Raw genomic sequence first — 14,734 nt, forward strand, 5'->3', positions numbered from 1 at the left:
GGAATGTGAAAACAATCTCTAGAATGGGATAAAATCTTTGTTTTCTACTCTTCTGACAGAGAACTAATTTCTAGAATATATAAAGAACTAAAAAAAACCACAAAACCTAATTATTAAATTAAACAGACACTTCTCAAAAGAAGAAATACAAATGGTCACAAATATATGGAAAAATTTTCAACATGATTAGCAATTAGAGAAATGCAAATCAAAACCACATTGAGATTTCATCTCACACCAGTCAGAACAGCAGTCATCAAGAATACAAACAATAATAAATGCTGGAATGTGGAGAAAAAGGAAGACTTTTCCATTGTTGGCAGGATTATAAATTACTATAACCACTATGGAAATCAGTATGGAGGTTCCTCAAAAGATTAAGCATGAGCCAGGTGTGGTGGCCCACACCTGTAATTCCAGCAGCTCAAGAGGCTGAGGCTGGAGGATTTCGAGTTCAAAACCAGCCTCAGTAATTTAGCAAGGCCTTAAGCAACTCAGTGAGGCCCTGTCTCTAAATATAACATAAAGAAGAGCTGAGAATGTGGCTCAGTGGTTAAGTGCTCCTGGGTTCAATCTCTGGTATTAAAAAAAAAAAAAAAAAGACTGGGCATGGAACTGCTATATAACCTAGCTATACCACTTCTTGGTATTTTTCCTAAAGAATTAAAGTCATCATTCTATAGTGATACATGTACACAACAACCAAACTATGGAACCAGTCAAGGTGCCAATGAAGGATAAAGAAAATGTGGTATATACAGACAATGACAATTTATTCAGCCATAAAGAAAAATGAAATTATGTCATTTGCTGGGAAATGGATGGAACTTGAGTCCATTATGTTTAAGGGAAATAAGACAAACTTAGAAGGTCAAGGGTAGTATGTTTTCTGTCATGTGGAGGCTAAAAAGGAAAAAGGAAAAGAAGGCAGGGTGAGCTAATGAATAACAAAGGGAGATCAGTGGAAGAAAGGGGTGAGTGTGGGAGAAGGAAAGGGAGGGCTGAAATGTTGGGGAGTGACACTGGACAAATTATATTGTTACATTGTGTGCATGTATGAATATGTACATCATTATATACTACTATAAGGTACCAATAAAAAATGTAGAAAAAAACTGCCAAAAATTTTTTTTTAAAAAAGGAAACTCAAATCGGATCCAAGATGGCGGACTAGAGGGAGGCTGCGTTCCTTGTCGCTCGGTAACTCTGGTTTCAAGCAGAGGATATCTGTTTCTTGGTGAGGCAGTTTTTACTGCTTATCGATTCTCTGGTGTTTACCCCATTTGTCTGCTGTGATGACCTGCAGTCTGCCAGCATATCAACACCTTTTTTGAGTGCAGATTGCTCACTGTCAGGCGCCTATCATCCACCATTTGCCTGTCTCTGGCCGGTCCATCACCTGCCTTACACCTATCCATCACCCAACGCATGAGTTTCACCTCCTGATTGTCCGACAACAGTCAGCAAACTGATTGCGGACCACCAGTGAAGCACCAGCTGCCTGCTGTTGCCTGGAAGTTCTCTGTCACAGTACCTGCCGCCATTTTGAGACAACAGCCAGGCCCTGTAGGACCCCTGGCCGGACTGACTGAGCCCCATCTCCAGGATCCCTCAGCCTGACCGACCACTCCCTGCCTCTGGGGCCCTCACATCAACTGACTGCTCCCTGCTGCCAGGACTCCCAGACCAACTGACTGAGCCCTATCACAGGGAACCCAGACCAACTGATTGCACCCGGCCTCCAGGATCCCACAACCACACCAAACACACCTGACCTCCAGGACCCCTGCCTGACCAAACCTGGCATCCCGCCTCCAGGACCTCCAGCTGACCACGTCCACACCCTGAGCTGCAGCTCCCCATTTGCTAACCATTTCGAAGCCAGAGCAGCCATCTTAGATAATCCTGGAAGCCGTAGCTCCGATATTTAGGTGGGGCAAATCCCATCCTGAGACGTCTGTTGGAGGCTTGAAGCTCATTGTCAGGTACCTCTCATGCATCAGGCTACTGAACACTGGGAGGTTTCATTACTAAATGACTGTTATACTGTAGATTTTCTTTTTTCTCCTTATTGAAAAAATTTAAGTTTTTATTTACTTTTCTTGCTCTCTTTTCCTTTTGTTTACCTGTTCCCTCAGAGTCTCTTTCTCTCTTTTTTGCATGCTAACATCCAATTTCTTTTGATTACACTCTCATCCTTTCTATTATCTAGAACTTCTGTACATTCTTTTCTTATCCCATTAACAGCCACATTCTACATCCCTCTGCATCCTCTTTGTCCTCCATTAAAAAAGGAAACTCAAGAAACTTTAAGGAAACAAATAATTCATTACTTTATCAGAGAAACTTAAAAGATTGAATTAAAAAAAAAAAAAACAGAAATCCTTAAACTAAAAAGTATACTAAATGAAATGAAATGCAACAGAAGGCATCAATATAGGATGGATTAAACAGAAGAATCAGTGAGCTTAAAAACAAGGCATTTGAAAATACACAGAAAGGAGAAAAAAAAGAGAAGGAATAAAACAAAGCTCTCAGGAACTTTGGGTCAGCTTTAAGAGAGCAAATAATATTTGGGGTTTAAGAGGGACTTGACCACACACACACACACACAAAGAGGGACTTAAGAATAAAGCTTATACAAAGGAATAATATGGAAAACTTCTTAAACCTAGAGAAGAAAACGAATATCCTAGTATAGGAAAGTCAAAGGTGACCCATCAGATTCAACTCAACAAAATCTATTCTAAGACTAAAATCAAAATCTCAAAGGTTAAAGACAAAGAGAAGAGTCTCACAGCAGCAAAAGAAACAGCAGACCTCTCAGCAAAACCTTTATAGGTCAGAGGGAGGAAGATTCATAGCACTGAAGGAAAAGAACTGGCAACCAAGAAAACTGTACCAAAGTTAGTTTTTAGAAATGAAGGAGACAAAAGATAATCCCCACAAAAGCACAGAGACTTTATTACCACCAGATGTGTCCTAGAAGAAATTCTAAGAGAAGTTATTCAAACTAAAAGAAAGAGATGCTAACAAGTAAGAAGAAAACATTGGAAGGTATAAAACTCACTGGGAAGAGTATTCAAATACAGAATGCTTTAATTTTGTAAACATGGTTTTGTGAACCACTTATGTCTTTGGTTTTAGAACAAAAAAATACAAAAATAATGACTACATTAATATGTTAAGAGACAGACAATATAAAAAGGTGGAAGATGGGACATCAAAAATTCAAAATGGGAGGAGGAATAGAGTTTAAGTGCAGAGTTTTTTAAATTAGTATTTTTCCCTTTCTTTTCTATATTTATAATTATTAAGTTACTATCATTTCAAAAGTGTATTATAATCAAAAGAAGTTTTTTTGTAAACCTCAAGGCAGCAAAACAAAAACCTATAATATGCCAAAAATAATAAGGAATAAAAATACACTGCAAGATAAAAATCACTTAACCACCAAGGAAGAACATAAGAGAGAAATAAAGAAACTAAAAATAAATAAGTAACAACAACAACAAACCTAGAAGTTGTGCATCGTGGTGTACTCCTATAATCCCAGCTATTAGGAAGGCTGAGGCAGAAGGATCACATGTTCAAGAATAGTCATGAAAAAAAATAAAAAGTAAAAAATAAAATAAAATATAAAAAATAAAAAGGACTGAGGATATAGCTCAGTGGTAGAGCACCTTTAGGTTCAATCCCCAGTACTGAAAAAGGTAAAAAAAATAAATAATTAACAAAATGATGGTAAGACTTTATCTATTGATAATTAACTTAAATGTGAATGGATTTAATCCACCCATTAAGAGACAGTGACTGAATGGATAAAAAAGAAGACTCAACTACATGCTGCTTACAAGAAAATTCAGTCAGGAGTGGTGTAATCCATGCCTGTAATCCCAGTAACTCAGAGGCTGAGGCAGGAAGATCACAAGCTCAAGGCCATCCTCAAAAAGTAAAAAGAAGTGAGAATGAACACCCCTGGGTTCAATTTCCAGTAGAGGGGTTAAAAAAAAAAAAAAAAAAAAAAAATCACTTAACATCTAGGAACATGCACAGATTGAAAAATGAAAGTCTGGATAAAAGATATTCTATGTAAGTGGAATCCAAAAGAAAGGAGAAACCATACCTTTATCAGATAAAGTAGACATTAAATCAAAGCATTAAAAAGAAACAAAGAAGATCATTATATAATGATAAAAGGATCAATTCAGCAAGAGGAAATAACCTGTGTAAATATATGTGCATTGAATATTGGACCACTGAAATACATAAAGCAAAAAACCCAGGTCCTCATGCATGCTAGAGAAGTGTTATGCCACTGAACGATATCCCCAGTCCATTTTTTTGTTTTGTTTTAAGAAAGGGTATCACTAAGTTGCCCAGGCTGGCCTCAAACTTGGGGGCCTCTGACTTCAATCTCTCAAGTAACTGGGATTCTAAGCATGCACCAGTGTCCATAAAGCAAATATACAGAGACTTAAAAGGAGAGATAACTACATATTAATGTAGTCATTATTTTTCATTTATTTTTAGTTTTCATACCAAAGATATAAATGATTTATATGCCATGTTTACAATATGAGAACATTCTGAATTTGTAAAATTAATCTTACCAGGGAGTTTTATACTTTCTGATTTTTTACTTATTAGCCTCTTTCTTTCTAATAAAATAATAGGGGACTTTCATACTTTTATCAACAGATCATCCAGACAGAAAAACACACATACACACACATAAAATAGAATTAAACTGAACCCTAGGACCAAATGAACCTATCAGATTTCTACAGGACTTTCCATCCAATAGCTGCAGAATATACATTCTTCTTAACAGCATATGAAGACGTCATATGGTAGGTACAAAACAAATCTCAATGCCCAGAAAACTGTAATTGGGTCAAGTATCTTTTACATCTACAAAGCAATAAAGTAAAAATCAATAACAAAAATACTTCAGAAACTATATAAACACATGGAAATTAAACATCCTTCTGAACAATTTATGGATTAAGGAAGAAATTAAGAAATTTTAGACAGGCATACTGCCGCATGCTAGTAATCACAGATATTTGGCAGGATGAGTCTGAAGGGTTGTGATTTCAAGGCTAGCCTACACAACATAATGAGACCATGTTTCAAAATAAAAAAAAGCAGGGGGCAGGGTGAAGAAAGATCTCAAACTATAATTTTGCTTCAAGGAATCAGAAAAATAAGAACAAACCAAATCCCAAATCAGTAGAAGAAATAATAAACATCAGAAGTAAATGAAGTTAAGTATGGCGGCACATGCCTGTAATCCCAGAGGCTCAGGAGGCTGAGGCAGGAGGATCCAGAGTTCAAAGCCAGTCTCAGCAACTTAATGAGAAGCTAAGCAACTCAGTGAGACCCTGTCTCTAAATAAAATAGAAAAAAGGGTGGGGATGTGGCTCCATGGTTAAGTGCCCATGAGTTCAATCCCTGGGGGGGTGGGGGGAAGGGAGTAAATGAAATAGAAACAATATAAAAGATGAAGGAAATGAAGAGGTGATTTTTCAAATGGGTAAACAAAACTGATAAACTCTCAGCTACAGCATGTTTCTTCATCTATAACACAAAGAATAAAAACTACCATCCATCCATCTCATGTGATTGTTATAGGACAAAATTAAATAATGCATATAAAAGATTAGGTGAACTGTAAAATGCTCTATAAATTCAAGATGTAGCCCCTAAAAGCTGGATAGGAAGGGTAGAAAGTATAAAGTAGAAATGAAGACCATTCCTGTTCAGGTTTACCATAGCTTGCTTCCACTTCATTTAGTCTTTCTTCTTTTTCAGTATTGGGGATTGAACCCAAGGGAGTTTTACCACTGAGCTCTATTCCCAGTCCTTTTTACATTTTGAGACAGGGCCTTGCTAAGTTGCTGAGGCTGGACTCCAACTTGCAATCTTCCTGCTCAACCTCCTGAGTTTCTGGGAGCATGCACTACCATGCCCAGTTCATTTAGTCTTCCTGCTTACTGTGGTCTCCATTTCCTATAACACTGTCTTTCTTAAACAATGTTTATTGTAATCTCAAAGCCAAAAAGGGGTAAACTGCTAAACAGAGTTAGGGCAAATTGCTAAACAGTTAGGGCAATGAAAGAGACCTGAGTAAATAAATGCATAAAGACTATATAGTTCTAGGCTGGGGAGATAGCTCAGTTGGTAGAGTGCTTGCCTTGCAAGCACAAGGCCCTGGGTTCAATTCCCAGCACCACAAAAAAAAAAAAAAAAAAAAAAAAAGACTATAGTTCTTTTTGCTTCTAAGTTGAATGAATTCTCAGGTTTCAAACAGAGGATATCTGTTTCTTGGTGAGGCAGTTTTTCTGCTTATCGATCCCATGCTGTTTACCCCATTTGTCTACTGCGATCACCTGCAGTCTGCCAGCATATCGACTACTTTTTGAGTGCAGATTGCTCACTGTCTGGTACCTACCATCTGCCATTTGCCTGCCTCTTGCCTGTCCATTGCCTGCCTTTCACCTACCCATCACCCACTGCCCGAGGTTCACCTGCTGATCGTCGGACAGCAACCAGCAGACTGACTGCAGGCTGCCAGTGGAGCGTCAGCTGCCTGCTGTTGCCTGGAAGTTCACTGTCACAATACCCGCAGGTTTGATTACATATGGCTGCCGCCATTTTGAGAAAACAGCCAGGACCTATAGGACCCCTGGCCGGATTGACTAAGCCCCATCTCCAGGACCCCTCAGCCCGACTGACCACTCCCTGCCTCTGGGGCCCTCAGCCCGACTGACCACTCCCTGCCTCTGGGGCCCTCAGACCGACTGACTGCTCCCCACCACCAGTACCCCCAGACCAACTGACTGCACCCTACCCTCAGGATCCCACAACCAGATCAACTACACCCCACCTCCAGGACTTGCAGCAGACTACACCCACACCTCTGCTGCAGCTCCCCATTCGCCAACACATTTGGAAGCCACAGCGGCCAACTTGGATAATCCTGGAAGGCATATCTCCCATCTTTAGGTGGGGCAGATCTCATCCTGAGACGCCTGCTGGAGACTGGAAGCTTATTTTCGGTACCTCTCATACTTCAGGCTACTGAAGACTGGGAGGTTTGAATATCATATAACTGTTATAGGTGTAGATCTTTTTTTCCTCCTTATTGAAAAATTTTAAGTTTTTATTTCTTTACTTTTATCGCTCCATTTTCCTTTTGTTTACCTGTTCCCTCAGAGTCTCTTTCTCCCTTTTCACATGCTAACAACCAACTTCTTTTGATTATACTTTCATTCTTTCTATGATCTAGAACTTCTATATATTCTTTTCTTATCCCATTAACAGGTATATCCTACACCCCTTCCCATCCTCTTTGTCCTTCATTAGAAACTACAGACCTTATTGCAAATCTATTTGTTACACTGTAGATAATAACTAAACTCATTCTGTTTATTATGACAATACTATTAACGTCCTCATAGGGGCTACTTGGTTTAGGACTGCATATTGTCTGTACTGGGCACTGCTAATATTGATCTCCCCCTAAAGAAAAGAATTTGGAAACCTATAGGGTCACTATAAGCCTATAAGGGGGGGGAACTGTAATACCTCAGATCTGTACTGCTAGAGGGGAAGATACATGAACAACATGAAAAAACAAGGGAAGAAAGTGATCCAAACAAACCTAGATTCTATATTAATAAAATCCAGTGACAGTACGGTAGAAGAAATGTCAGAAAAGAAGTTCAGAATATACGTAATTAAAATGATTCATGAAGCAAAGAATGAGATAAGAGAACAAATGCAGACAATGAATGATCACACCAATAAGCAGTTGAAAGAGCAACTGCAGGAACCAAAAGATCATTTCAACAGAGAGATTCTCAAAAAAAAAAAACAAACAAACAAACAAACCAGAAATCCTTGAAATGAAGGAAACAATAAACCAAATAAAAAACTCAATGGAAAGCATCACCAACAGACTAGACCACTTGGAAGACAGTACCTCAGTCAATGAAGACAAAAGAGTATGACAGTACCTGGCATGGTGGCACACACTTGTAATCCCAGTGTCTTGGAAGGCTGAGGCAGGAGTACTGCAACTGCAAGACCAGCCTCAGCAAATCAGTGAGGCCCTAAGGACTTAGTGAGACCATGTCTCAAAAAAAAAAAAAAAGGGCTGGGGATATGGTTCACTGGGTAAGCAGCCCTGGGTTCACTCCTCAGTACCAAAAAAAAAAAAAAAAAAAAAAAAAAAAAAAAAAGGTCATGTAACAGCAAAACAGCAAGTAAAGTTTTACAGATGTTTAATTCTCTTACTTCCAGTGCATGTATGGGAATTGAGCACCTTCCCCAACCATTGAGATGACAAAGCGAGTCCACAGTGCTGGCACTTCCATGGATCATTAGTCTGTTTAAAAACTCCTCTTGAGTCAACCCGAAAAAAATCAGAGAAAGTCCATTTTCTATAGGAAAATAAAAGTTTTAATAAATTACTGAGACTTAGATCTTAATTAATTTATAATTACCCAATACTTCAGTACCATAATTACAAATATTTATTGGATGCCATCTATTGCTTCCACTTCATTTCTATTCTGACCTTAATACCCCATGGTTTTTCTATTTTTTAAAAGTTTTATTTTTAAAATATTGCCCACAAGGCAAATTCTTTTTTTTAAACATTTTTAAAGATGTTATTAGACTTTTACTGTATTCATTTATTTATATGTGGTGCTGAGAATCAAACCCAGTGTCTCACAAATACTAGGCAAGTGCTCTACCACTGAGCTACAACCCTAGCCCCTGCCCACAAGGCAAATTCTGAGGAGAACAATACACTGGGACTAAGATGTAGGTCAGTGGCAAAGAGCCTGCCTCCAAGGTGTGAAACCCTAGGTTCAATTCCCAGCACCACACAAAAAAAAAAAAAAAAAAAAAAAAAAAAAAGATACAACCTATTAAATAGCACTACACTTCTCATTTCTAGTCCTACTATTATATTACACAATCAAAAATTAGAACATGACAGGCATGGTGGCTTGTGCCTACATTCCCAGCACTTGGAAGGTTCACTCAAGACCAAGAGTTCAAGATCAGCCCAGGCACCACAGCAAAACTCCATCTCAAAATAAAACAAATACAAGAACAATGGATTTAAAAACAAACAAACAAAACCCCCAGAAGTCAGGTGTGGCAGCTGGAGAAGCAGAGGCAAGAGGATCACAAGTTTAAAGCCAGCTTCAGCAACTTAGCAATGTCCTAAGAAACTTAGACACTGCCTCAAAGTAAAAAAAAGGCTGGGGATGTTGCTCAGTGGTTAAGTGCTCCTGGGTTCAATCCCAGTAAAAAAAAGAAAAGAAATGGCCCTTCTGAGAACAATCGAAACTTGGTTCCAACCCTCAGGTTAGTATGCATGAATGCAGGTCCAGCACTGCTAGATTGGAAACAGCTAGAAATCCAGATGTTGTGTAAAATCCACTAATTTTTCATGTTTATAATAGATGTCTTTCTCCTATTATTTTAGAATTTAGCTAAACAGAAATGATGTTAATTAAAAATCAAATAAGGTTGTGGCTCAGTGGCAGAGCACTTGCCTAGCATGTGCGAGGCACTGGGTTTGATTCCCGGCACCGCATACAAAAAAGTGAATAAAATAAAGGTCCATTACCAACTAAAAGAAAATTTAAAAAAAAATCAAATACATGAGACCAATGTTACCAAGAGCAATACCAAATTTCTTCTGTGAATAGTTACCATTACAAGGAGAGCAAGCACACATAGACATAAAGGCAACAGAAGTAAAATACATCAAGAAAGCATATATCTTAGCAATGTCTTTCAGTCTAAGACCTTCTCACCTGTCAAAAGAAGGCACAGTTGCTGGTCTCCATTACTCTCTACAGGAATACATTTCTCGCCAAGGGAAAAACGCTGCATGCCCTGGGTCTCCAAATCCCAGAGGACAATGGTGCATCCCATCATTCCCACTACCCATGTAAACAGTGCAGAGAATCCTGTCACAGATATACATGTGAGTTCTACTGGTTCCTCTTGTTCACTGAGGTACATTAACTTCCATGCTCTTCCTGTATCATTGGTCTGGATATAAGCTTTCTGTGGAAAATTATACTGGTCACACATTACGTCCTGTGGAAGGAAAGCCCAGCTTGGCACATTGGTACTATGGTTACCAGATTCAGGGAACTCCAAATGTAAAATATCCTGGAACCATGGAGTACAACAGGAAACCTCCAGTTTAGAGCTCTTTACTGTTTCATTCAATGATGACAGTTGGGCATTCCAAGACCTAGAAGACAGGGTGGCACTTATACCAGTTATAGTGAAAGGCACTAAGTGAAACACTAAACCAGAACAAAGATGCTCTTAAAAAATAAGTATCTAGGGGCTGGGGATATGGCTCAGTTGGTAGAGTGCTTGCCTAGCAAGCACTAAGGCCCTGGGTTCAATTCCCAGCACCCAAAAAAAAAAAAAAAGTATCTACCAAGTAAAGACCTTTAGTTAAAAGTCAGTCAACATGACAAAAAAAGGAAATGAACAAAATCCTAAAAAGAAGTTTCTGTACCTATCAACCTGGAAGGAAAACTTGGTCAGTTTCATGTTGTGGACAGAGTTAACAGGATCATCTTCATCTATCCCCTTAGGTCCTTGAATAGGAAGGTCTTCTAGTGTTCTTTCACATAGTAGGTGTCCTGGGTATTGCCTATATTTAAAAATAATGATAGCCAGAGTAAAAAATAATGACCAAACCCAAATTTCTGTTATAATTGCTCCTGTAAAAGTGAGGGGGTCACAGAGAAGGAAAAATAAACTTCCTTGAATGAAACTCCTTATCCCCTTGCCTTGCAACACAGTGATAACTTCAAGAATTTGATTTGTGGCTGGGCATAGTGAAGTATGCCTGTAATCCCAGCAGCTCAACAGGCTAAGACAGGAGGATGGCAAGTTGAAGAACAGCCTCAGCAATTTAGCTAGGCCCTAAGCAACCAAGCGAAATCCTGTCTCAAAAAAAAAAAAAAAAAGGCGGGGGGTGGGGGCGGGAATGTGGCTCAGAGGTTAAGCACTCCTGGGTTAAATTCCCAGTACCAAAAAAACAAAATAAAGCAGTAAGAGCATTTTTCGTCTACTGTATTGCAGATGTTGTACTCAATACTTATGTAAACTCTTGAGTCTTTAAACAACCTTATTAAAATAAATAGTCCTACTTTATGGATATGAAAACTAAGGTTCAGAGAAACTTTGAACCAAGTTAAATTAAGGTCCAGAGTTTTAATCACTCACTGTACTTCCATCACAAAGTAAGATTTAGGCTGAGACCAGGCAAATGCATACAAACTAGAAGGCAAAGTATTATGTTTAAATATAGGCAGGAGAGTATATATGGAAAGAGGGCTGTCACACTGAAAAAACAAAAGGATATTGGTGGTTAAAGAACAGTAAATAAGAAGAAGGTGGAGTGAAATAAAGCTGGAAAGGTTGGCAAAGGACAGATGGCTCAGGGCCATGTGAGCTATTAAGGATTTTTAACTTTTATTTGGGGTGGGGAGAGGTAACGAACAATTTTCAAGCAGAAATGAGATATGATCAGATGCAGAAGAGAGCTAGGGTAAGGGAAAGCAAGAGCACTTGGTTAAATAAGTACTAATCCTTTCAATGATTTAAAGGTAATATATTCGTATAATACACGATGAAAAGAGGATAGGATGAAATGAAAACAAAGGATTATGAAAAAGTAGTTCCTTAAAAAGAAAAGATAGATATTCTGCCCTGAGACGGTGTTAATACCTGGCTATAACTCTGATAAATTCATTTTTAACAATGTCACTGTACAAAGGATGGATGTGAGGAGTAAGAGCAAACATGAGTCTAAGTGGTTGTTCAGGTAGTTCAGATAAAAGAAGCTAGTGACATGGATTAGGAGTTAAGAAGTAGACAGATTCAAGAAACATTCAGGAATAAAATAGAACTGGTGATTAACTTGATGTGGATCTAATACTGAAGAAAGACTGGAGACAGAAAAAATGGAAAAAGATCCCTGAGAAGGAGGGAAGGGGTGGGCCTACACAGGAGGAAAGAAACTACTAAGAAACTGCGGGAGTCCAGGAAATGGGTTTCAATTCCTTTAAAAGGAGGAGACAAGGTCAGCCAAAAAAAAGTTGGATGTAGAGATATGTGGGTTTGAAAAAAATAGAGGTTTAAAAACAATGTTGACTTATTTAACTTAGAGAATATCATGCTAAGTGAACCTAAGCCAAGCCCAAAAAACCAAAGGCTGAATGTTTTCTCTGATAAGTGGATGATGATACATAATGGGGGAGGTGGGGAGAAGAATGGAGGAACCTTGAATGGTGTAGAAGAAAATGGGGTAGGAGGGGGTGGGGGAAGGAACGATAGTACACTGAGACAGACAGTATTATCCTATGTATATGTATGATTACATGAATGGTGTGAATCTACACTGTGTACAACCATAAGAATGAAAAAGTTGTAACCCATTTGTGTATAATGAATCAAAATGTAGTCTGTAAAAATAAAAATTAAAAAAACAACATTGTAAAGAATGAGTTCACGAAAAAAAAAAAACTGTAAAATTCCCATGCAATACTATGAAACCAACTGAAAATGGTGAATTCGAACTTAAGAGTGGCATTAAATTTTCCTCTATTGATTTCTCACAAGTTCAACTGCTTGAGTGTAGGCACTAAAAGGGCAGAATAAAGGTTTCACTTAGGATAGACATTTTCCAGACCAAATGTTATCACAGGCAGGAGCAAGAGTTTAGAGAGTAAGCAAGAAAGTCACTAAAATGACAATTCACAAAATCTACACTGGAAAGGAAGGGAAGTGAAGACAGGAGGGGAATAAAAAGTAGAAGGTCAATGAATTGGAAATTCCAATGAAGTCAGATGACTGATGAGGTGGGAGTACTTGAGAAAGTTAGCCAGAAAATTTGTGAAGTTGTGGTCAGAGTGAAGTTATGTAGAGAAGTGATCTAGAAGAGAAGTAATTTCAAATATTGACAAAACTCAGGATGTGAATATGAGATTAAGACAGCTAAAGTGGATTAGAAGAGGAAGACAATGAAGTAAAAGAACAAACCCCAGCTACTGAGGAGACTGAGGCAGGAGGTTCACTTGAGCCCAAAAGCTCAAAACCAGCTCGTGCTGGGTTGGGGTTGTGGCTCAGTGGTAGAGCACTTGCCTAGCACATGTGAGGTACTGAGTTCAATCCTCAGCACCACATAAATAAAGCTATCGTGACTGTCTACAACTAAAAAAAAAAAAAAAATATGAAGGAATAAACCTGAGTTTGGGTTCTCAAGGAGGTTACATGAACTCTGGGGGGGGGGGGGGGGGGGGGATGGAACAATTTGGGAAATACTGTACTACACAATTAAATACTAAACTCTGGATCAAAGTAGAAGGGCCACAAAAGTTCAAAGAGGAGAAAAATCAGTTTTAGTAAGTAAAAGGCTTCAAGAAAGGTAGATTTCAATTAGGTCTCAAAAGAGGAGCAGGACTTATCAAATCGAAAAGGAAGCCTAATATTCTATATCAGGGAAAGAGGAGCTATTATAAGGAAGGAAAAATGACAAAAACAACTTGAGACTTCAGAGCCTGCTCAGAAAATAAAATAAGGAATCAACTCCAGAGAAATTACACTATTAGCTGGGTATAATGGCACATAGCTATAGTCCTAGCTACTCAGGAGGCTGAGGCAGCACGATGACTTGAGCTTAAGAATTTAAGGTCAGTCTAGATAACAGAGTGAGAGCCTGTCCCAAAAATAAATAAATACTAAAGGGTATGTAAGTAATAAACACAGAATACTCGTTTAATTTGACAGGATAGATCCTTAAATTTGCTGAGCAACTCTTCCTCCTTTTTAAATAAATTATTTTCCAAATATATGATCAGATGATAATTCTACATATACAGGAAGGTTGTGGTTAATCAGTAAAAATAGCCTTCTGATAAATACAAGAAAACAATCTGAGAATGTATTAATCATCCCTGCTCAAAGATTAAAATAAATAAAAAGCTATTTAAAACAAATAAGGGGTTGAGAATGTAGCTCTGTGGCCCAACACTACAAAAAAAAAAAAAAATTTTTTTTTTTTTCACAGTTGTTAAGACATCTGGTAGATAGGTAAAGATGAATTTATCCTTTCTTGTGATCCAAACAATTAGCAATAAAACTTATCAAAAAGCATTACCATTCAAGGATTTCTCTCATTCATATTAGGATAGAACCAAGGTCCTAATGGTTTTGAATGGCCCTAAATATTGGAAGTGATAAATGTTGATGGGCCTATTTTAAGATAAGCAAGCTACAATAAATAGGCTGTTGTATTGACATACACATACTCTCAAACATCAAAGTTAGAAGCAACTAGAATACCTAAAAGAACAGCACGAACAAGCACTCGGTTATTATTAATACATTTAGACAGTACAAGTTTAGGTCCTCCAAGGTAAACACTTTAGGGAATCCTCAGCTAGAAAAAACAAGAGGATTACATCTTGTCAAAGTCCTTTAAGAGGAACAAGAACCCCAAGGTAGTCAGAACCACAAAACCACAAAAGTAATTCTAACACAATAAGATAAATCCCGTTTCTCTTCTGTTCTAATGTGGGACAAGAGGTGAGCGGACAATATATAATAAGCAGGAGCTTTTAAAATTGTGTAATCTTGGGCGGGGGAGATAGCTCAGTTGGTAAAGTGCTTG

General features: G+C 38.2%; 1 protein-coding gene across 11 annotated transcripts in view; it reads right to left on the minus strand.

Moving 5' to 3' along the window:
- SPG11 (SPG11 vesicle trafficking associated, spatacsin) overlaps nt 1-14,734 on the minus strand; it is an 89,898-nt gene that overhangs the window by 68,841 nt on the left and 6,323 nt on the right. For 10 of the 11 annotated variants that reach the window (XM_079127733.1, XM_079127730.1, XM_079127728.1 and 7 more), the window contains 3 exons: nt 10,571-10,708; nt 9,846-10,294; nt 8,305-8,450 (listed from right to left, as the gene is read on the minus strand). In XM_079127733.1, coding sequence (XP_078983859.1) covers nt 8,305-8,450; nt 9,846-10,294; nt 10,571-10,708 — 733 coding nt within the window. The remainder of the gene's footprint in view (nt 1-8,304; nt 8,451-9,845; nt 10,295-10,570; nt 10,709-14,734) is intronic. The other variant, XM_079127731.1, reaches the window with a different exon arrangement.

Source organism: Sciurus vulgaris (genome assembly GCF_902686455.1).
Source record: "Sciurus vulgaris genome assembly, chromosome: 2".
Classification (NCBI taxonomy): Eukaryota; Metazoa; Chordata; class Mammalia; order Rodentia; family Sciuridae; genus Sciurus; species Sciurus vulgaris.